This window comes from Protopterus annectens, chromosome 8.part1, assembly GCF_019279795.1.
Source record: "Protopterus annectens isolate FY-2018-M chromosome 8.part1, PAN1.0, whole genome shotgun sequence".
Taxonomy (NCBI): domain Eukaryota; kingdom Metazoa; phylum Chordata; order Ceratodontiformes; family Protopteridae; genus Protopterus; species Protopterus annectens.
Window position 1 is genome coordinate 261,738,664 of NC_056742.1, and position 23,245 is coordinate 261,761,908.

Below are 23,245 nucleotides of genomic sequence, written 5' to 3' on the forward strand. Positions count from 1 at the left end.
GTATAGTACCCAACTTGTCTGTCGACATCCAAAGTACGGAGTATTCTTTCTCCTTCATTTTTAGGGTCAGGTAAAAAAAAAAAAAAAAGCGGGAAGACATAGTCTGGCTTAAAGTAAACTTGGATACCACCTGAGGCATAAAAAAACATTAGTTCTCAGAAACTCGGTCCTATGGAAAATGAGATAGGGTTAATTCACCATATGAGCTTTGAGCTTGTAACTCAAGACTGCCTTCTTACAGAGGTCAGAACAATTACTAAAACAGTTTTCCACATTAAGAACCTCAAGTCAGCTAGATTAGTTAGTTCAAATGGAAAAAGCATACGCTTCCCAAACACAGAATTAAGGGCCCAAGACAGGTCACCAGTTTTCACGGAGGCCTCCTATGCACAACCCCTTTCAAGAACATTTTGACATAAGACTGCGTACATCGAGGAGGATCCATGGGCAGATATTCTGAAATGGCTGATAACTAAACCTTGACAGAGGAATAAGAAGGCCATAGCATAGTAACTAAACCTTGATAGAGGAAGAAGAAAGGCCATTGCACAGTAACTCTCATTTTTTGAACCAGAAGACAACTTGCCCTGAGTGAGTGCTGGTTATGTTGCTGGCACCAGTTAGAAAACCTTTGCGATTTACTAATATATGATCTTCTCAGAGCAGGCTTTCCTGCCTACGTTACTACCTACTCCACATCTTCAATAAACAGGGGCCTAAAAGGAATCAAGACCCCATCATCTAGGCAGTCAATTGAAGTTGGTTGATGTTGGGTGCATCATAAACCTGTTCTCATATGAGTAGATTCAGCTTGTGGCAACTACCCCTGGCAATTTCCAAAAAAAGGGAGAACCACATCTGCCTGGACCAGAATGGAGTCACACAATCATCTTGGTGGATTCCTTCTGAATCTTCAGAAGTACCCTGTGGAAAGGATGGAAAAGCATACAGGAACATTATTTCCAAAGAAAAAGCATCTGTCTTCCAAGTCTTCTTGCATGGAGTCCTGGAAATTAATCTTTTCAGCTGTTTGTTCAGAGTGGAGATAAATGAATCTACTCTAAGAACTCTTCACAGATGGATCAAATTTGTTTAGACCCTCTGATCTAGTTTCCATTTGTGAGGGTATACCCTAGTCCTGCAACACAATTTTGCTCGAAAAGAATGTAGGATGCCTCTAGAGTGAGATTGTGCTGTGAAGCTATAACCCAATGTAAAACATGGCTAGTCTGCAATTTTGGTTCCTCCTTGCTTGTTGATGAACCATATCACTGTGGTATTGTCTGTAACCACTTGAAAAGGTCATGGGGACCAAAGATTGTTCAGAGGGTTGAGTGCCATTGACAGGGCAAGCATCTCCTTGACATTTACGTGCTTGCATCTGTCCTTGGTTTCCCACATCCCTCCACATGTAACCCTCCTGAAACTGTTTCCCAAGCAAAGACTGAAGAGTCTGTGGTGACTGACTGCTTTGGAACAGGGAGAGAGAAGACAGAGACCTGGATTTAAGGATATCTGTTGTCTCCAACAAAATATTTCTTTACTGACAAACCCCAGTATTGGGATTTGAAAAAATAAAGGGTAATGATGCTGAGATCAAACAGATTACAGATACCATAGTATCCTTCTCATGTGGACGCTTGCCAGGTGTATTAGGAGAATCGTAAATGCTATGAGAGATACAAATCCTGAAGTATTCCCTTGCAGTGACCAGTGTCTGAGTGGAAAACCTTAGAAGTAGATCTAGATAAAAATCTGTTTTTCCTATGGAGGAAAAGCTCTTTAAAGTGAGTTGTCTAGTTGACATCCCAAGAACACAATCCTGTATGAAGAAGTCGAGAAAAAGTTTTAGGTTCATAGGCATTTACTAGGCGAACGACCACAAGGGCCTTTTTATGCCTAGTCATGCATCCCAAATCTCTGACAAGTTCTCATACCCTTGATAAGTGTAAGAAGGGGCTTGGGAGATGAACCATTTACAGGCTTCTTGTGTCCATTAGAGACATAGGTGCCAAACCAGGGATGAATTTCCTGTTCCCCATCCAATTGTCCAAGTTACACTTGGGTTGGGGGGAGCTCTGCTTCGCATGGATGGGGAACCTGCTCCAGAGAAGGGTTATTCTCTGGGATGTATACCTGTCTCTCCAGCAGGTCCTATTTATATCACAGGCAGACTTTAAGTCTTTAGACTAGGCAATTCTGATACTGTACATTTTGCGGATATGCAGGAGATCCATCAAAGTGGAGTCTGACACTGCCTTGTATGCCAGGCATAGATCTCCCCTCAACAGTCTATAGGAGACAGAATACAGTGATAGGGTCTTAAGGCAGAGTGAAAAGGACATGTTACTTACACCCTATATTCTTTTAGTGAGAAACTTCTGCATACGTTCCAATTATTAGATACATACCAAAGGGGGTATTGTACTTAATGACAGGTATGATGAACGCCAAATACAGTGGAGCAATGAATTCTTTGGACATACATGTCATACCTTTGTTTATAAGTTGCACAACACAGAATGATTTCCTCACTACTGTAGACACATGATGGTCAAAGGCTAGATTACTCTCTATATCTGTCCCAAAGTCCTTGAATTCTGGGCCAACTCTTAGGGATGCGTTGCCAACATTTTAGTTACCATGGCTGGATGACTTTCCAAAGGATACTATTAAGCATTTCTTGGCACTTAGTTTTAGTCCACGGTTCTGACAATAGTTACTTGTCTGTGTCAATGGGGGATTCAATGACAGCTCCTAGTCTGCAATTATCTGTAAATTTAGTCAGCTAGTGGCCACTGCCCTTGTCTTCACAGACGTAAATGCCAAAAATGATTGGTCCCAGGATCAATCCCTGAGGGACTCCACTTGTGACTGGCCTCTTTGTAGAAGTGGACTCCCCAATTCTAACTTCCTGAGGCATGTCTATGAGCCAGCTGGCTATCCACTGGGTGACATAAGGGTTTGTACCTAAATTCTTAATTTGTCAACAATGTCCAAGTGGGGTATCGGGTGAAATGTCTTGGCCAATTCAGGGTAGCCAGTGTGAACCATTCTGCCATCATCCATTGCTTTGGTGACCCTCTCAAAGAAGTCCACCAGGTTAAGTAGATATGACCTGCCCTTGAAGAAAACAAACTGGGTTTGCTCCAGCATCTGGAAACTTCCTGTGTCATTATTGATCATTTCCATGATCATTCTTTTTATGGCTTTGCATACGAGACTAGTCTGCTTATGGGTCTGTAGTTTCCAGGGTTTGCATAAGGCCCACCTTTGTGCACATGGATTTTGAATGCTCTCTTGGAATCTCAGCCTGTGTAAGAGATCTCCCATCTGACAGAAAGATTTCTGACACTTAAAAAAAAAAAAACACTCTGATACTGTACATTTTACAGATATGCAGGAGATCCACCAAAGTGGAGTGTGACACTGATAGATAAGCAAGTCATCTAAATATGGAAAAATGTGGATACCCTGTAGCCTGCAATGAGCTACCGAGCTGGTGCTAGAAACTTTGTGAACAAATGATAAGGCAGAGAACTGATAATTTGATCCAGACACTCAAAACCTTAAGAAACATTTGAAGTCTGGATGACTAGAGACACAATGATAAGCACTGTTTAAATTTAATGTTGCCAGGAAAACTGAAAGAGAAAGAAGAGGTAACAGGCTGTGAAGTGATATTATTTTGAATTTGGGCACTATCACAATTAGCTTTAGGAAAGGAAGATTCAGAACTGGTCTCAAAGGACTTTCTCTGGCACTAGGAGCATCCCTGAATAAAATCCCTTCCTCACCTGGGAAGGAGGGACTGGTTCTATCATTCCTTGGGACAGCGTGTGTAGGAGAACTGGGGGAAAAAAAGAAATCTGATCTGGAGGACGAAGAATGACACCTGAAAAAGAGGAATTTCCTCCCACTGCCATACGTAACCTCAATGAATGACTTTCAGAACCCATTTGTCTAAAACAATATATTGCAAAAGAGAATAAACTGGAGATTCAGACTTTCTAGAAGAAAGAAGAGACCAGGGTGGGAGGGGGGTCACAAGGTCTCTTAAACAGCTATTCAGACTTGCTCGACTGTCCTTTGTTTTGGGGGGTCTATATTACAACATCAAACTCACAGGAGTCCTAACGTTGTAATATCGATCACAAATGTCTGAAATACGAAAATAGTGAAGCCAAGGCACACCAATTTTTTTCCCAGGGAAAAAAGATTGGTGGGTCGTTTTCAGGGCTTTGCTATTTCCTCCACTGTGCTGTGATCTCAGAGTTGGTCTATTTAAGTAGGGGGGTGTGGGGGACACAGCCCCCCCACTTTAGTTTAAGTTTAAAGTGTAATTTTTTTTTTTTGTCACGGAACAGAGATTTTTTTTCCACTGGGAAAAAAAAACTCTGTTCGGTGTTTTTGTTATCATTAGATTTCGAAGTTTATGGTTCAATATTGCAACATTCGAACTGTGAGTTCGGCGTTGTGATATAGACCTGTTTTGGGATGTTTAAGACTTCTTTTTGGAAACCCTTGCCATTTCTTTTTAAATGTCTGTTTACCTGTATTTTGTTGAGACGGTTTATTCTATTTTTTTGCCAAAATTGGATGAGGAAATACAAACTCCCTTGGAAAATTTGAAAAAGAAGGACTAAAAAAAATCTTATGAGAGTCCCTGGATCAGCTTGCCCCTTTCATCACAGCTTTTGATCACTTCTACAAAAGAGGGGACAAACAGTAAATGTCTAACTAGGGGAGAGTTTAACATCTCATTTTATCATCATCTGGGAGGTTCTGAGAAGCAACCATGAAAACCTCCTCAAAACAGTACCAGTGGCCATGGCCCTGGAAGAATTATAAACAAAGTCATACACTCACTATAAACAAGGAGTAGTGACCTGTGCAACAGAAGAAATTAAGTTATTTAAAGCAGGCTTTTCCTCACAGGAAATAAATTGCAGATAAAACATTCCTCATACTCTCGCAATTTGTCAGAACAAACATATTTGCCTAACAATTAACAATTCTAAAAATCAATGTTGCAGAAGTATACACTTTTCCCATACCTAGCAATAATTTCCCATCCTTATCAGAAAAAAGATTGGAATTAACCAAGTGCTTAGGAGCAGTAGGGGCAACAAAAGCTGTAGCTGCTGGATCAGGTTTGAGAATGGTGTATAAAATTTAAGAGACTGAGGAACTTTATACATCCTACCTGCCTTTTTAGGTGCAGATAGCTGGCTACCAGGAAAACTGCAAGCAGTAATACACACATCATCTAAAGCAGACAGAACAGAGGGAATAGGTGTAGTTTCTGGAAAATTGTTCGGTAACAATTCATAGTAGTTTCTCAGGGACTGAAAAAACTTAGTGTTCTCCCACTGAAAATGCGGGCACATTCCTGCAATAGCCTCTCTCAGAGAAAGAGAAACCCTCAAAAGGGGAAGCAAAACCTGAGCTCTACTCTCTGAATAAAAAAATCTGAGGAAAAAATCCTATATCTGTCCCTGCATCTTCCTATTCCAATTCAGACTCTTAAAAATCTTCAGGAAAAGAGAAGTCTTTATTTTTTTCACCAGAAACTGTTTTACAAGAAGGATCAATAGCCTGAATTAAACCCTGAGCCAGACCTCGTAAACTACTCCTATCCAAAGAAAATTGAAGAAGAGTAGATACATACTTGACTTCCTATTTCTTTCCGACAGGAAAAAATGGAGTCAACCATGCTACAAATAGCAGCAGCAGCAGCAGCTTCCCCAGAGCTGGGAACAGCACTCTGACACAACAGGGGAAACCTTCCCTGTTCGATCTCCCACGGCTAACAAGAGTGTCTCTCCCTCCCAGACAAGTGGCAAGGTTAAATCTAGGACACCTGTGAGAGATCATGATGTCATATTTCTCCTTCAGAGTTTAAAACTAATGCTAATGTAGATCTTGGTCAGATGAATGACAGCCATATGAATAATTTCTTTGTTTATAAGGCATGTGAACAAACAAGCATCGCAACACTAGCAAGAACCATAATCATACTGCACAATGAGTAAAAACAAAACTGGCAAGTGTAAAAAAAATAGTGCATATGCACTCAGTGGACAGCATTATGAAGTACTTCAGAATGGGAATATGTTCATCACAGAGCACAGGATTTTTCAAAATGTAACGAAATGCTAATTAATGAAATACCTTCGGCGACACCAATAAGCGTACAGCTGCTGTTGAAAGGAATAAAACGCTGGACACCCTGCAATAATCCAATGGAACGCCAGAAGACTTGCAATCCTTTAATGGACAAACGCAGAACTACACCAACAGATACAGCAAACACGTAAAGCACTTCTTCAGTTTGATAACCAGGTAAAGGGTTGGTCAACAGACACTTTTCAGCTATGACCCAGGCACTGCTTCTTCAGGAGGTAGGCACTCGGTGAATCTTCAAGGATGGATAGATTGCGGAATGGAATATGCAGCAAGCAACACTCCTAAGGCTCTCCTTCCTCGAAGAGGACTCTGCAGCACCACTGCGGTACCGGGGACAAGAAGAAATGCAGTTTGCTCTCAGTGGAGCCCGTTGTTAAAGAAAGCGGGGCAAATAACAACCACAACAGACAGTTAACACCTTAGTAAAGCAGGCGGTCACAATCACCTGCTCCACTTACAGCTAATAAAGCAAGAACAGAATCCTTAGCTCAACACAAGCAAAGTGATGAGGGCGTTCAAAGCACAGCGTAGAATCGCTCCTGTCTACATTAATGACAATGTGAGACCGTCACTTTTAGTCAATTTGCTGTGGGTTTCCGTTGGTACCCGATTCTGCACCTACCCTTCTATGGAGTAGGTGCAGAATCGGGTACCAACGTGAAACCCACAGCAAATTGGACTAAAAGTGACGGTCTCCTACATTGTCATTAATGTAGACAGGAGCGATTCTACGCTACTGTGCTTTGAACGTCCTCATCACTTTGCTTGTGTTGAGCTAAGGATTCTGTTCTTGCTTTTATTAGCTGTAAGTGGGAGCAGGTGGTGAGTTGTGACTGCCTGCTTTACTAAGGTGTTAACTGTCTGTTGTGGTTGTTATTTGCCCCGCTTTAACAACGGGCTCCACTGGAGAGCAAACGCATTTCTTCTTGTCCCCGGCACCGCAGTGGTGCAGAGTCCTCTTCGAGGAAGGAGAGCCTTAGGAGTGTTGCTTGCTGCATATTCCATTCCGCAATCTATCCATCCTTGAAGATTCACCGAGTGCCTACCTCCTGAAGAAGCAGTGCCTGGGTCATAGCTGAAAAGTGTCTGTTGACCAACCCTTTACCTGGTTATCAAACTGAAGAAGTGCTTTACGTGTTTGCTGTATCTGTTGGTGTAGTTCTGCGTTTGTCCATTAAAGGATTGCAAGTCTTCATGCTCCATTGGATTATTGCAGGGTGTCCAGCGTTTTATTCCTTTCAACAGCAGCTGTACGCTTATTGGTGTCGCCGAAGGTATTTCGTTGGTTTGGTTCAACATTTTTTTATGAAATGCTAATTAATGGAAAAGATGAATGCAAACAAGAAACCATCAAAGAAGGCCACTGATATTAGATATTGCACTTTGGTATCTGAAAAGAAGGTCAAACTCATGATGTGCAGTCTTCTCTTTTAAGTGGATTTTATAAAGACATTCTTGATGGTACCTCTCCAAACTCTATGCTGACATTAAGGTACACAACTTTCATGGTCAGCAACAAGGGCAGGAATAACTTAACATGCTGGGGGATGGCATAATGATTAAGGTATTTACCTTAAAAACACAAAGTAAAGGGTTTGATTTACACATTTGAATGGAAACTAGCTAGGCTTAAAATGGTCTGGCAAAGGCAGCTAGCCTAGTACTTCTCTATGAACTAATGCACAGCTATCCTGCTATTCTTTTGCAACTTACAGCAGGTGAAAATATGGCAAGCAACTTTTCAAAGGTGGTATTAGTATGATATCATGTGCTACAGGTTATTTTTCAGAGAGAGCAGGGCATTAAAAACTGAAGTTTTTAACCATCTCCTAAGTCAGTCCTTCCAAAAGTGAATTGTGGAAGACCATTTGCAAGGCCTCATTATGAATAACAGAGCAATGTGAACTTCAATATTTCTGAGTGTTAATCCCAGACTTCAGCAAGCTTACACAAATGTATCTAATAGAAAAAGTCACTCCTAGTTTGCAGGCAAGAATGGCATCCATTAGTGTAGAGGTCAGTGATAAACATATTAAAAAATAAAAACCTCTGAATGTATTCACACAAGACAGAACACATCCTTCTCTCCATTTTATATTTGTCAATTTTGGGAAGAAGAAAAAGCCTATGATGAGGATTAAGATGACTGCAAGGAAGATGGAAAACAGGATTTGGGAAAAAAACATAATTTTCTGACTTGAGTACGCAGGATAACTGGATCTACTTGAAACCCTGTACACAACTGCTGCCAGTCATCTGAATGTGCAGAAGCCTCAGTACCTTGAGGAATCAGGTCCGTCAGACAAATCTCATCAGCACCTTCCAAAATGATTCATGGTTTCTTAAATTAAAGATATCTGTCAAGTCAAGTAAAGCCATAACCAGGTCCTAATGTAATTTCAACACTTTCTTGGATATGCTTAGCAATGAAGATCATGCCCAGATGGCATGATGCCACACAAATTCTGATGCAACTTGTTCAGTGATGGTAAGGAGACTGTTTAGAAAAATATGGGCAAGACATTCTCAGCCTTGTAAAAAAGCAATGTTTCAATTTCTACACGATGATTTCATGTGCTTCTTGAAAAGTGCAACTACACTGGTATTCCTCAAATCTTTTAATTTTTTTCATTTTCCACAAAAATCAGCCAAGAGTGACTCTCCAGTTTAGAACAATTCCACATTTTCTTAACCTTCATTCTCTTAATTAATCCTCAACAGAAGGAATTCATACTATAGAGCAAAGCATTACATCCACAAGCTACAGACTGCAAATGCAGCTGTCATGGATAAAAGTGTTAATTTATCACTACAACTTTGAGAATCACAACCAGAGTTTCCATTAAAATGTAAAACGAGGGAACACATCAATGTAAAACAGATTAGTAGATGGGTTCTGCAAGGAATTAAACATGAATTGTGAATGGCTCTGTGCCACTGCTTTCCTTTAATACCCATGTGGAAAGAAGAATCACAAAAACATATTTATTACTATAATACAGTTATCTAATCATGTTCTAAAATGAAAGCACACTGTACCTTCTTGCCAGCTGATTTTCCTGATCCTGCGAACGCACTGAACTCTCACCAATGCTTGTTGCTCCAGCAGGAAGCTGGTTGAGCTGATCCATAACCTCCAGCCCATTTTCCTCAGCTATTTGCACAATCAGACTATCCACTTGTTCCTGGGGAGTAGTCAGTGTTGTGGCAGAACTCATAGAATCTTCCATTACCTAAGGAAATAAGTAGACTGAAGATTAAAGATAAATTATGCATAGTCAAAGGTTAAAGTCCATTCCACAAATGCCAACAAAACACTTGAGTCAATGTGAGCAAAACCAGATTTTCTTAGAAGTGGCCAGCACAGGCCTAATACAAATTCTGTTCTCTTGGCTTCCTATGTGTTTTTGTCTAAATGCCTGCAAACCACCAAGGCTCTCCCAATCAAGGGATTCAACTCTGCACATTCAATTCCCTACATTAGGGAATTATCATAGCACAACATGAAAGCAACAGCCATGCAGAGGGCCATCACACAGGCAGCCATGATGGTTGTTTTCACCCTCAATGACATCATAACCATAAGGGAATTTTAAGGCCTAATGCCACACCCTGAGTGGAGGAATGAGCTACTCATGTTACCATGAGAACCAAAAGTGCTTTCTCTCTGCAAGTGCATGCTCCTATCCATTCACAATTGAAAGCTAGCAGCAGTTGGTGGCTTGGTGAGCTAAAAGCCACCACCAAGATATAACCTGTTCCACATCCCTCTCACCTGCCAGCTCCAGCAAACACCTGAGCTGATAAATGACATTGTGTAACCTGGGCAATAGTCAGGGCTTTATCCCGCTTACCACCAAAGCTGAAGGCTTCCATTTTCAAACATTCATGTGTCAACTTAAGTTGCCAGGACTAGCTTTTGAAATATATATATATATATATATATATATATACATATACACACACACACACACACACACACACACACACACACACACACACACACACACACACACACACACCCTCAAAAGGGGAGCAAATCATGTGAAGGGAAAACAGGCAATGCTTTTGTTTTTTTGAAGGCAAGGTATCTGCATAGCTAGGATGGCTAGTTCCTAAAAGAATACTGACACTGCTGTAGACATTAAAATATAAATGTAACTGCAAGTAGAAAACCATTTCAAAAATATATGCTTAAATATAAACACAACTCCTAATAAAGGATGGCATTTATTAAAGTAATGTTTCCACATTAAACACTATACAAGCTCATCAGATGCAAGATAAGGATATGGGCCAGAGATTAACTTTTTTAAATTTACAAATATGCTATAAACCTTTTGGGTGCAAAGCTATATACTAGAAACAGGTCAAGTTCAGAAGCTCAGTGCTGTAGCTCAATGAAGACTTTTACACGCTACAGTGTTAACTATTAAATACAACCAGCAAGCCATAAACAGAGCTCCAACAGAGTCTGATGAAAAAAGTTCACTGAGCTGCAGCCCTCCCTCATAGGTTGAAACTCTACCCTTGCTGTGGAGATATCAGGTTGCAGGAGTAGGTACCTAAATGTAATGGTATATGTCTGCGTATTAGTGTTTAATAAAAAATGTATCCTGGAAAAGGTTGTATCCACAGTTGCTAAAAGTCTCCAACTACAATGTGCCCACCATAACAGGAATCTTAGCATGCAACTGAACCAACTATGCAGTTCAAGATTACAATGTAATAGAAGAAATAATATAACTCTGGGATATGGGATAACAATGGTGGAAAGTATAAACAGCCAGACAATGTTTCTAAATGAACACCAGCCATGTTAGCTTGAGTTTGCTGCAAATGCTCCATGTGGCTCTTCTCACTCTTCTCTGAATCTCATTCATTCTCCTTTTATGTGCTCAGTATCCTCTTGCAGCAACTTGGTACCACAAACCTCAGGATAACTGTTCAACACCCCGAGAGGTACTTGCGTGTTATCTCAACCAGATTTTTCACGGCAATAGTGGCTGCTGTCTGATCCTGAAATGTGCTTGTAAATGGTGTGAAAATGTGGTTTTGTGTGTTTTCTTTACCACTATGTCTTCTTTTCACGACTGTTATCAATTAAATGTCAGAAAAAGACTGTTGCTGTTTAGGTAGGCTTGTTTATATCTTGGGTGTACTGCAACTGCATTGCAATGGAACATGAGCATGCCTTACAGTACACTGAGAAGCTTAAAAGTCATGGTCGCAGAAGTTAATTTTGAAAGAACGATGGCAGTTGTCAATTTTGTTCATTCACGTCTTGTTTACATCTTGGGTTAAACAACACTGACGTGAAATTGTATTTCAAGGTATGCAAACCCCACGACTATTAGTCTGTGACTGTTTCTAATCTTCATACCTCAAAGACAATGTCAATAGAGGTTGCTGTCCGATCCTGAAATATGTTCGTTCACTTGTAGTGTTCAGTGTAAAGTTGCTGTAATGTATGCCGTGCATGTCTGTCTAGCCGCATTTCAGATGACAGCATTATTCTGTCAATTAAATTTAGACTTTTATGGAAAAACTGTCCATGTCATAGTAAGAATACCAAGAATTAGTACTTTACACGCCCCTTTTACCATTAACATCAATATTTTCAGACCGATATAACGAATTAGGGCACGTTGGAAATCTGGTTGAGATAACACGCAAGTACCATGTAATACAAAACTACGACATATGGAAACTGCACTCATACAGCATTGCTACTACACACAGCTATCTCTAGATACTCTCCTGCCTGTTGTATGATGAAAGGAGTCTAGCCTGTAGAATGCTCTCCCTCTAAATCCACTGTAATACAATACACTTTTTGTATGGTGTCTTTTAATGACCTTTACAGTAAATAACAGTGCATCACACCTAGGACTGTGAATATGTTATAAATAAGACTAAGATTTACCTGGGTAGTGTTTTCTTATAAACATTCCCCACCATTTGTACAGGAAATGTTTTCCCTTGGTGATGTTCCCACCCAGAAAAATGCACTCCTCTGTTCAGTTTGCAGTATGCATTCAAATATTTCAGGCATGGGCCACAATGTCTTTCTAGCCTACCAATATACCAAAGCTGGCAATTATTACTTATAATGTGTTCAAGTTGTTCATGAAAACATCTAAACTAGAGCTTACTTTAATATAATTTCGCAGTCTACTTCAAGCATCAGCTACTCTCTCAGAGTACCAATTAGTACACCTCCCATTCCTATAAAGTCTCTTACTCAGGTTGTTTAATGCTTCTCTACTATTCTTTGATAACCTCCATCATTTCCAGAGATAACGGTCTTTAAATGCCCTATATACCTGAAAAAGGACTCCTATTAAGTATCTATATTAGACAGTGAACATGTTCAGATATTTTAACCTTTCATAGTTACTTAAGCTTTCACATCCATGGATGCCCCTGGTTTACTTCTACTGCACTCTTTCTAACATACTCATGCTAGCATTTTTATAAGGTTACCATACATCTCTTTCATACTCTAGTTCAGGGACAATGTAACTTACTAACTTTTATTACATAATTTCTAACTTCCTAGAATTTATACATCTTTTTATTCAGCTTACAGTTGCAAAGTTATTATTAGCCAACTGGATGACATGATCAGAGAAACTTCAAAGATGGATACATCCATATTACCAAAGTCCTTATATGAATCCATGGTTTTAATCATTGACTGCTAAATTAAATATCCCCTCTTCAGTTCTGATCTCTCAAATCTCATATGTTTACTTTTTGATGCATTTATCAGCACATTATTATCCAGTGCCCATTTGGACAATTTAGTCACATTCTTTTGCAGATTTGCCTTACCCGTAAGAGATGTAATCCTTTTCTATATTTCCAAAGTCATCTCCATACAAACTGTAGAACACCCAGGATAAAGATAAATCAGAAAGCTACAACCGAAACAAGTATGGGCACAGGACAGGACCCTGTTGGACACACTGACTGTAGCCTACAGCTTCACCTGCCCGAGTTCTATATCATACTTGCCATTTCCTATTTGTAAGTCATGTTGCTAGCTACCTTATCAAGATTACACATTAATATCTAGTTGCTCTAATTTACAGATTAGAGTTGTGTATACTACCCTATCATAGGCCGAAGATAGCACTACATAATTACATTACAACACAATTTCTTCCATTTATAGCTATTACTTTAGAACATCACACTACAAGAAGTTATAGAACATATCCATGCCAATATATGGTTTCAAGTCTCAAACTTTCTAATTCTGACAATTATCTAAAATAACCTGCTCTGGTAAATGATGGCATAGTGAAAAGCAGCAAAATTGGACTCCCCCAACTTCAAGGAGACAAGCTCTGCAAAACTTGCCAAAAACTCTTCTTGAACATTTGAAAAACACCCAGAAATTGTCCTATGACTACTAACGGAGGAAAAAAGAAAGATATCTGGTAGGAAAGTTAAAACTAACATACAGGAGGTGTTAAAGTTGTCAAACCAAGTGGCACAATTAGTGCAAAACATACACATGACCAAATCAAGTGGAGACCCAATAGGGCTCGCACTGGAGGAAACAACAAAAATGCATGGGAATTTTTTTAAGGTCATCAGCATCCTCAAGGTCTATATAAAATCAATACAAAAATTCAAGAAAATGATGAAGCTCTTAGTTGGCACTCAGACAAAACAGACATTAATGGAGCTCCAAAGAAAGTCTGCAGACTGTGCAACAACACAGGAAGACTTATAAAATTAAATTAATCAAACTGAAAGACAGATCTATATGTGAAAATTAGAAGTTATGTACCTACCATAACGTTCCATGTTAGTTGCCTTCTTTCTTGCTGGATGGGTTCGGAGCCGATCCTCGGCTCCGACTCGGCACTTGCTTTAGCTTGAGAACTCCTTTTACCAGCTCGAGGCAACCCTATATCCTATGATGCAAGGCGGAACTACCTCAGATCTCGTTTGGTAGCTAACCTACCCTGCTAAGGACTAACCTAACATAATTAGGAAAACAAGTTCATAATAAGAGTCCTCATATGAAGGCTCAGGAGGAAAACAACCTGATAGGAACTCTTCAAGATCTGTCCAGGCCAGGGGGAAGGAGGGAGGGACGCAAGAAAGAAGGCGAGAGAAGACAACTAACATGGAACGTTACGGTAGGTACATAACTTCTAAATGTTAAGTTGTCAATCTCGCCTTCATTCTTGCTGGATGCGACCGCGTCCCTAGCACCTGTATCCCGGGTGGCTCAATGGAACAGACTCTTGAGAACTGTGGAACCAAAACTGGCCCTGTCTCTGGAGGCCAAGTCTAACTTGTAATGAGAGACAAAGGTATGAGGCGTGGCCCAAGTAGCTGCTGCACAAATGGTATCAATGGGTAGTCTATCCTGAAAGGCTGCAGAAGTGGATAGACTCCTGGTTGAGTGTGCTTTTGGTTTAGAAGATAGCTGCTTGCCTCAGAGAGTACACATAGGAAATGGTGGAAGTCAACCATCTGGATAAGGTCACTTTAGAAACTGGAAGACCTATCCTGTTTTCTGCATAGGAGACAAATAATTGGTCCGATTTCCTGAATTGTTTAGTTCTATGCAAATAGTACCTGAGCTGACGATGGACATCCAAAAATGAAGCTTCTGTTCAGCTCTGTCGGAATAGTTTGGGAAAAAGACTGGTAGATCTATAGATTGGTTAATATTGGTTTGAGACACAACTTTGGGGAGAAAGGACGGATTCGTTCTTAAGGATACCCTGTCCTTATGAAAAACCAAGTAAGGGGAACGAATGCAGAGAGCTTGAATCTCGGAAACCCTTCTTGCTGAAGTGACAGCCAGTAAGAATATAGTTTTCCAGGTCAATAACTTCAAAGAACATGAAGCAGACGGTTCGAAGGGAGGTAGCATCAAGGATGCCAACATTAAGTTTAGATACCATTGTGGAGGAGGATGCTTTATAGGCGGCTTTAGGAGAAAAACTCCTCTCAGAAAGGCCTTGCATAATCTATGAGACATAATGTTATTGTCATGCAAGCCAACATGATACTTGGAAATAGCAGCCAGTTGAACTTTAACTGTAGATGAAGAGGATCCTGAATGAAAAACCTCAGCCAGGAAATCTAAAACAGAATATACAGGAGCAGTAAAGGGATCAATATTCCTGGAATTTGCCCAAATAGAAAAACGTCGCCACTTGCTAGCATAAACAGTCCTAGTGGACGACTTTAAAGAAGACACTAAGATGTCTCTGACTGAGTCAGAGATCATCGGTAGCCGGGCTAGGGAAGGAAGTGGAGCAACCAAGCAGTGAGGTTGAGAGAATGAATGGCCCGGTGCTGCTGACCCGACTGGTGGATCAAGAGATCCGGAACTGGGTCCAGATGCCAGGGCTGCACCAGAAGGTGACGATGCAGAGACGGAAACCAAATTTGTCGAGGCCAATAAGGGGCAATGAGAATCAACTTGGCCCTCAAAACGGTGGCTTTCTGAATGACTTGTGGAATCAAGGGAAAAGGAGGAAAAGCGTACAGAAGTCCCCGGGGCCAATCCTGGGTTAGAGTCTCTCTCAGGGGTTGGCCTGGAAGGGGAAAGAGGGTGAAAAAATCGGGGCACTTGTTGTTTTGAGGAGTAGCAAAAAGATCGCAACAAGGAGTGCCCCACTTCAGAAAAATCTGATCCACTACAGATTGATTGAGAGACCACTCATGAGGCATCAGAATGGATCTGCTCAGCCTGTCCGCCAAGAGGTTGGACCTGCCGGGGATGTGCGTTGCTATCAGAAACCGATGAGAGGAGATTGCCCATTGCCAAAGTCTGAGAGCTTCTCGACACAACGGATAGGACCTGGTCCCGCCCTGCTTGTTGATGTACCAGACCACGGACATGTTGTCCGATTGTACTGCAATAGTCCCCGTGGGAAGAAAGTCATTGAGGGCCTGCAACGTTAAAAGCACCGCTCTCATCTCCAGGACATTTATGTGCAGATGGTATTCTATGGGTTGCCACGTCCGTGGACCATCCTGCCCTGATAATGCCCCCCACCCGATCAGAGAGGCATCCGTAGTGACTGTGGGAACTGGAGGAGGGGAACAAAGGGTCGGCCCTGATGAAGAAGAGGGAAGATATCCACCAATTCAGATGAGTTCTGCACGACTGTGTGACTAAGATTTCGTGCCTCATCGGGAGACTGTGGTACGACCACTGAGTGAATAGCATCCACTGCAGAAGACGCATGTGGAAGCGAGCCAGTGGTAGAAGAACAATGGCCGCAGTCATAAGACCTAGAACCTTCAGTATAAATCTGGCTTTGACCTTGCTGCTCTGCAATAGAATCCGAACTAATTTTTGGATGTCCAGAATTCTTTGATCTGTTAGTCTCGCTAACATTTTGACGGTGTTTAATTCTGCGCCTATAAAGGTGATAGATTGGCAAGGCCGCAGAGAAGATTTTTCGAAATTTACTGAAATTCCCAAACTCCTGCAAAGCTGCAGAGTGTAGTCTCTGGTCTGAAGAAGCTGACACCTGGTGGTGGCGGAGAGGAGCCAGTCGTCCAAATAAGGAAACACCTGGAATCCTTGACGTCTCAGATGAGCTGTGACCACTGCCATGCATTTGGTAAACACTCTGGGGGCTGAAGTGAGGCCAAAGGGCAGGGCTCTGAATTGGTAATGACTGGTCCCTAGCCGAAAGCGGAGAAACCTTCTGGAGCGCCTGTGAATCTTTATGTGATGGTACGCGTCCTGAAGGTCTATAGAGCACATCCAGTTGTCCTTGCCCAGAAAGGGCAGAATGGACTGAAGCGTGACCATCCGGAATCTTGCCTTCTTGACAAATCTGTTTAGACTGCTCAGGTCTAATATTGGTCTCCAATCTCCCGTCCTTTTGGGGACCAAAAGAATCTCAGTAGACGCGGATCCTACCTGGTCTGCCGGCACAGTCTGGACGGCTCTTTTTCCTAGGAGCTTTGAAACCTCCTGTTCTGCCAAATCCCTTTGACCGGGTGAGATGTCTGGAAGGGATTGTTGAGGTACGGGATACCTTTCGAAGGGGATTTTGTAACCCTCGGATATGATCGACTTTACCCACAATATCTTGTGAGAGGGAATGCCAGGCTACTGGGTACAGCGAAATCCTTCCCCCGACTGCCTCCAAGGGTGGACAGTCGGGCAACACCTCAGGGATGCTGAAAGGGCTTCTCAGGAAGAGACTCCCTGTTGCCCTGGTTCTGAGGACCCCCCCTGCCTCTAGGGCGGCGTCTATTATTGTTACCCCCTCTGCCTCTGGGGGTAAACTGACCACGTGTGTCCGGTGTAGCTCCTTGTGCTTTGCGGAACCACATCTTCCCTCCCTTCTGACCCTTGGGATATGGTCTAGAAGGGGTGGAAAAATGGACTCCAACGGCAGAAAGAGTTTTACCGTCCTGCTCACACCTGGTCAAGGTAGCCTTCACCTGAGGTCCGAACAAAGCCGAACCATCAAAGGGGGTATTAGTGAAGGACGCCTTAAAGGGGTCCGCAAAATTACAAAGCCGCATCCAGGCTTGGCGTCTAAGAGCAACTCCTGTGCCTGCGGCCCTGCTCGCTCCATCGGCCGCATAGGATATGAGCCGCATGGAGGAGTTGGATAAGGAATTCAGGATTGCTAGCTGTGAGGCAATCTTTTCTTGAGCCCCAGCAGCAGAAGGATCCTGGACCACTTCACCCAGTTCCTTGAGAATATCTCTTTGAAGCCTGGTGAAGTGACAAAGGTAGTTCAGCGAACGCATAGCAAAGGTCGCTGAAGAAAACATCGGCTTTCCATACCTGTCCATGGTCCTAGAATCCTTGTTAGGAGGATGGACAGGTACTGAAGGATCCGCCAGTTCCTTCTTAGTGGCCGCCACCACCATAGCATCCACAGAGACGCCCTTGGAAAGAAACTGTTTGTCCGTAGGGGCCGTAATAAACTTGGATGGTCTCCTGGGGACAGGTTCCACAGAATCTGGAGCCGCCCACGCCTTCTGAGCCACTACCTGCATAAGTGGGTCGAAAGGCGGAGACACCCAGGAGGTGGAGGGTCGGGATCCAAAAGCCTCCAGGTATACCGACATCCTCGGAGGGATCAATGGATGGCCAATTCCCCCTCTGTTTGAAGAGCTCAAGGATGTCTGAAAAGGAGACATCCTCAGAGGGGGATCGTGGGGAACCCTCCGACTCATCTAAGTCGGTATCAGATGTAGTAGACTCGGGGGAGTCTGTGTGTTTCCTCTTACACATCCTCTTCCGAGGGGGTTCACCTGCCGTATCAGGAGAAACTTCGGAAGAGGAGGAAATTCCCAATGGGGAAACCTGGGGCGATGGATCCCTGGGCCTGAGAGCAAGAGGCTGGCAAGAGGTGTCTACAGGCACTGAAGAGGGAGGAGCTAGAGGGATGGACTGTTGACCTGGCTCAGTAGCCAGGACACTCCTCATCACCTCAAAGGCTCCCCTCCCCGGGAGACCGGAATATCCCCGATCTGAGGATACAGGAATTCCCGGCTCCACTGAGAGGGAAGGCTCCGAGGCTGATGTCGGTGCCGAGCTTACCAAAGCCGAAGCCCCGAGAGGGAGAGCGGGGTCGGACAAGGGTCTGATGCCACTAGCCCCCTCGGAGCCGACAAGGGAAACCCGACGACCGGATCCCTCCAAGGAAGGCCTCAAGGAGGAGATCGGAGCCGAAGGATGTATCGGCTCCGGCGCCGAAACAGTCGCTGTCCCGAGAAGCTCCGGCTCTGAACTCTGGTGTGGAGTCGGAGGAGGAAGTTCAAGGGGTGAAACAATAGTCGAAGTCTGCTGAGACGGGCTATGGAGCATTTGGGCCAGTGCCTGCGACTTCAACAGCCTGCTTACCACCCTCTCTAAGTCGTGGTCAGACAGCCTGGAAGATCTCGAAGATCGGCTCCGATGGCTCCGCTCCGACAAAAGAGGAGACCCGGGCAGTGGATACTCTGCAAAGGGGACCGAGATCTCTTTCGACAAAGTCATCGGAGCCGAAGTCCCCTGAATTCCAGATGGAGCCGAAGGTTTCTCGGCTCCGATGCTGGATAAGGTGTCGGCTCCAGCCTAAGCCGACAAGGCCACAGTAGACCGGGTGTCGGAACCAATCGGTGCCGAACCCACTACTTTGGAAGCAGATAGATCGGTTCCAGCCGGAGCCGATCTCGGCTCCGACGGAGCCGGAGCCACCGAAGGAGGCTTGGATACTGTAGCCTGAACCTTCGGTGGCTTAGAAGGTTTACCAGACCCTGTTTTAGAGGGAGAACCTTCTGGCTTAAGTAAGCCACGGAGGATCAACTTATTCCTCCGTTCCTGCAGGACTCTCTGGCTAAAAGAGTGACACAAAGCACAGGAGTCCTGCAGGTGCAAAGGCCCCAGGCAGTAAACACAAGAAGTGTGACCGTCTGTCAGAGACATTTTCTGACAGCACGAGTCACACTTCTTGAAGCCTGAGACCTTGCCTTCCTTTGACATATTTCTAAGGAAGAAGTCACACACACACCCCAACAAACACACACAATTAATCCCCTAACACACAGACACACAGGTAGGGATTAACCAATGGGGTCTAGGCCTAACTTAACTTTTATACAATTACCAAAGGAAATTAAAAGTTTTGAACTGTAAGGGAATAGGGTGGGCTGTAAACACACAACACACTATGAAAGTGGAAACAAGGGGGAAATAAATCCCTAACTAAGCTTTTTTGACAAAAAATTACTTACCTCAGCTGGCAAAGGAGACCTCTTTCGCTAAGCGGCAAACGAGATCTGAGGTAGTTCCGCCTTGCATCATGGGATATAGGGTTGCCTCGAGCTGGTAAAAGGAGTTCTCAAGCTAAAGCAAGTGCCGAGTCGGAGCCGAGGATCGGCTCCGAACCCATCCAGCAAGAATGAAGGCGAGATTGACAACTTAACATTGTATGTTTTAAAGCAATACCTAAAAAATGGAGAACAATAACTGGCTGAAGTTCAAGAAAGATATTACACGTAAATGCACTGAGATATTTGTAGAGGAACTTAAAGTTGAAAGAACCCATAGGATAAATCTCCTAGCAGCAATTGTTAAAAAGATGCCAAGACCAGTTCTAATCAAGTTTCAATCTTACTAACAAAAAGACCTACTGCTAACTGAGGCATAGAAATTACAGGCCAATCTGAACTTGGATCAAAACAGAGTATTTGTGGATAATGATTACTCTGCAGTCATGTGCCAAAGACGGAACAAATTCATGTCAACTACTATTATGTGCATGAGTCTGGGAATTAAACTCAACTTTTTTTAATCTTTCAATTTTCCAGATCCTCTACAGCGGTAATACTAAATTATATTGGGAAGCAGAAGCCGTCCTACAGGACTTTCAGCAGGAACAAATGGACAGAGTAAATATGCAGGAAAGATGCAGCTGAATCTGTGGATCTGTGGCAGCTGACAAGTCCCGAAGATGACAGGCATGCAGAGAGGTTACTGCTAAAACCCTTCCCAGTACTACAACAAGAGAGAGAAAAGGAAAGGAAGATAACAGCATTTTCAAAAAAAAAAAGTAAGCATCAGCAACCAGAGTGAAGAAACGTTCTCAGAGATCACAGAAGATGATTAAAGAAATGCAAGTGCTACACCCATAGTAAAAAGCAGGAAATGGACATGGACTTGACATGACTTAAATTTTGTAATTGATAAGTGGCTGACAAAACTGAATAATTAATGAAATACATAGACAACAGAGTAGAGTTAAATATATTACAAGATGAAGATTCATGTCTGGGGTAGTGCTGGCACTGTGCTAAGTGCACAGTAAGTAGCCAGAAATGCTATAAAATGTGTGTTTATGAAGGGATAATGCAAGATGATCTTCACTACTTCCAGCAAACATCCTTTTAAAAAACATACGGCCATATGTGCAGTCTTATTTCACTGGCTGTGAGGAAAAAGCAGAGGGAGATAACCCAGAACACCAACCACATAAGGTGGGAGAAAACAGGACACTCTCCCATGTTAAAATCAGCATAGTAAGAGGGAGGCTAGACATGTGTGGTATCAAAGAGGAGAACAAAATAAAAAAAGAAGTTATGTACTTACCATAACGTTCCATGTGAGTTGTTCATTTCACCTTCAATCTTTACTGATGGGCTCGGAGCCGATCCCTCGTCTCCGACAGCCAATTGCAAAGCTCGAGGTCTTCAAATAGCTCGAGGCCAAGTCCCTATCCCATGATGCACCTGTGAATAACCTCAGATTTTGTTTGCTGCGTATACTAATATAATAGGTCATCTTACATTCCTAGAGAAAAGTCCAAACACACAAATAAAAATACCTCACCAAAGGTTCAACTGCTAAACAGCAAAGTATAACCAAAAATGAAAAAATAGCAGCAACCACCACTGAATTCCAATATTTAATGACCAGGTACGATAAAACAGCAATGTATACAGGATTAGAGCTTTCGGGCTATGCCCTTCTTCAGATAAAAGCAACATTCATAACATCTGTTCTTAAAAGAAGTGGCAACTAATCATATATTAGTATTGTACCCGCCTTTCTTAACAGTGGGTTTTAAAGGGGCCACATCATTATGCCCAGGATACCCATGTGCTGTCAATTCCAGTATCCATTTTGTTTCTTCTAATGCTGTATCATTTATATCATCACCCCCTCTAAACCCTTTTCTGACTATCCAAATAGCCATGAACATAAAATAATGCCCCTCATTATTCGAAATATGTTTAAATAAGGCATTGTGCTCATTCCGTATCCTTATAGCACATAAGTGATTCAAAATCCTAGTTTTAAATTTACAGTTAGTCTTGCCTACATAGTAGCAAGTGCATCTCTGACATGTGGCTAGGCAAACCAAATTACTGGTGTTGCAATTGCCGTTAGCCCCAAAATGGTAAACCCTTCCTTTAACGGGTGTGTAAAACTAGAATCCCTATTCAAACTACCACATGCTTTACAAGCCCCACATGGTGTGGTCCCTCTACTGACCATCACCTGTTTGGAGCTTTCCATGCCCTTATTGCCCAAAATATCCTTCAGGTTTCTATTTCTTCTGAACCCAAAATTGGACCGATCACCTATGACCCATCCTTAGCTTCTCATCTGTTAATAGAATCTTCCAGTTCTTCCTAACTATGTCTTAGACCCCATGGATGTTATTGCTATAGGTGAGCATTAGTCTAAACACACTGTCATTACTATTGTTAGTATGTGGAATAGTGACACCTCTCCATTTTAGCCAGGGTTGTAACCTAGTTTCCCTATATTGTCTCTGGCATTGAACAATGTCATTTATCTTTTTACCATCATAGCCCCTATCTTTAAAGTGCCCTGTCATCTTTACTAACTTCTTCTACTTTCGGCTTTTCCCGGTTAGGGGTCACCACAGCGGTTCACCTGCCCACTCACGATTGGCAGTGGAGTTTTTACAGTGTCGAGTTGCCAGCCCTGCACCCAAACTTCCACGGAAGGCACACACACACATGCACTCACACCTATGGCCAATTTAGAGTGTCCAATCCACCTACAGCATGTCTTTGGGATGTGGGAGGAAACCGGGGCACACGGAGGAAACCCATGCGACCACAGGGAGGACATGCAGACTCCGCACAGAAGGCACCCCAGCCAAGGATCAAACCAGAAAACCTCTTGCTGTGAGGTGGCAATGCTAACCACTGCACCACCGTGGCCGTCCGTCATCTTTACTAACTCATCTTCATAATTCTGGTCTTCAGTGCATAACCTAGAGACTCTTCCCATTTGTCCTGTTACAATGTTGTTGAAGGTAAATTTAGGCTGCATACTACCCTGTGTCAGAATATTATTTTCCCAGCAATCCTTCCTATAAAGTGTACTCTTAAACCCTATTTCATCTTGCATGAGCCTCACATCCAAAAAATCTACAGTGTCAACTATAGATTTTACAGTGAACTTGAGAAAGCTAGTGGTGGACTTAAGTATGTTACAAAACTTGATAGATCACTTTCATCCCCTTCCCACAAAAGAAAAATGTCATCTACAAAGCGCCTATATAGGCACACTTTGTCT

At 42.7% G+C, this 23,245-nt stretch overlaps 1 protein-coding gene across 1 annotated transcript in view; it reads right to left on the reverse strand.

The window, feature by feature from the left end:
• CHMP1A (charged multivesicular body protein 1A) overlaps positions 1-23,245 on the reverse strand; it is a 451,574-nt gene that overhangs the window by 173,039 nt on the left and 255,290 nt on the right. Inside the window, exon 6 of the mRNA XM_044081850.1 lies at positions 9,229-9,422. Coding sequence (XP_043937785.1) covers positions 9,229-9,422 — 194 coding nt within the window. The remainder of the gene's footprint in view (positions 1-9,228; positions 9,423-23,245) is intronic.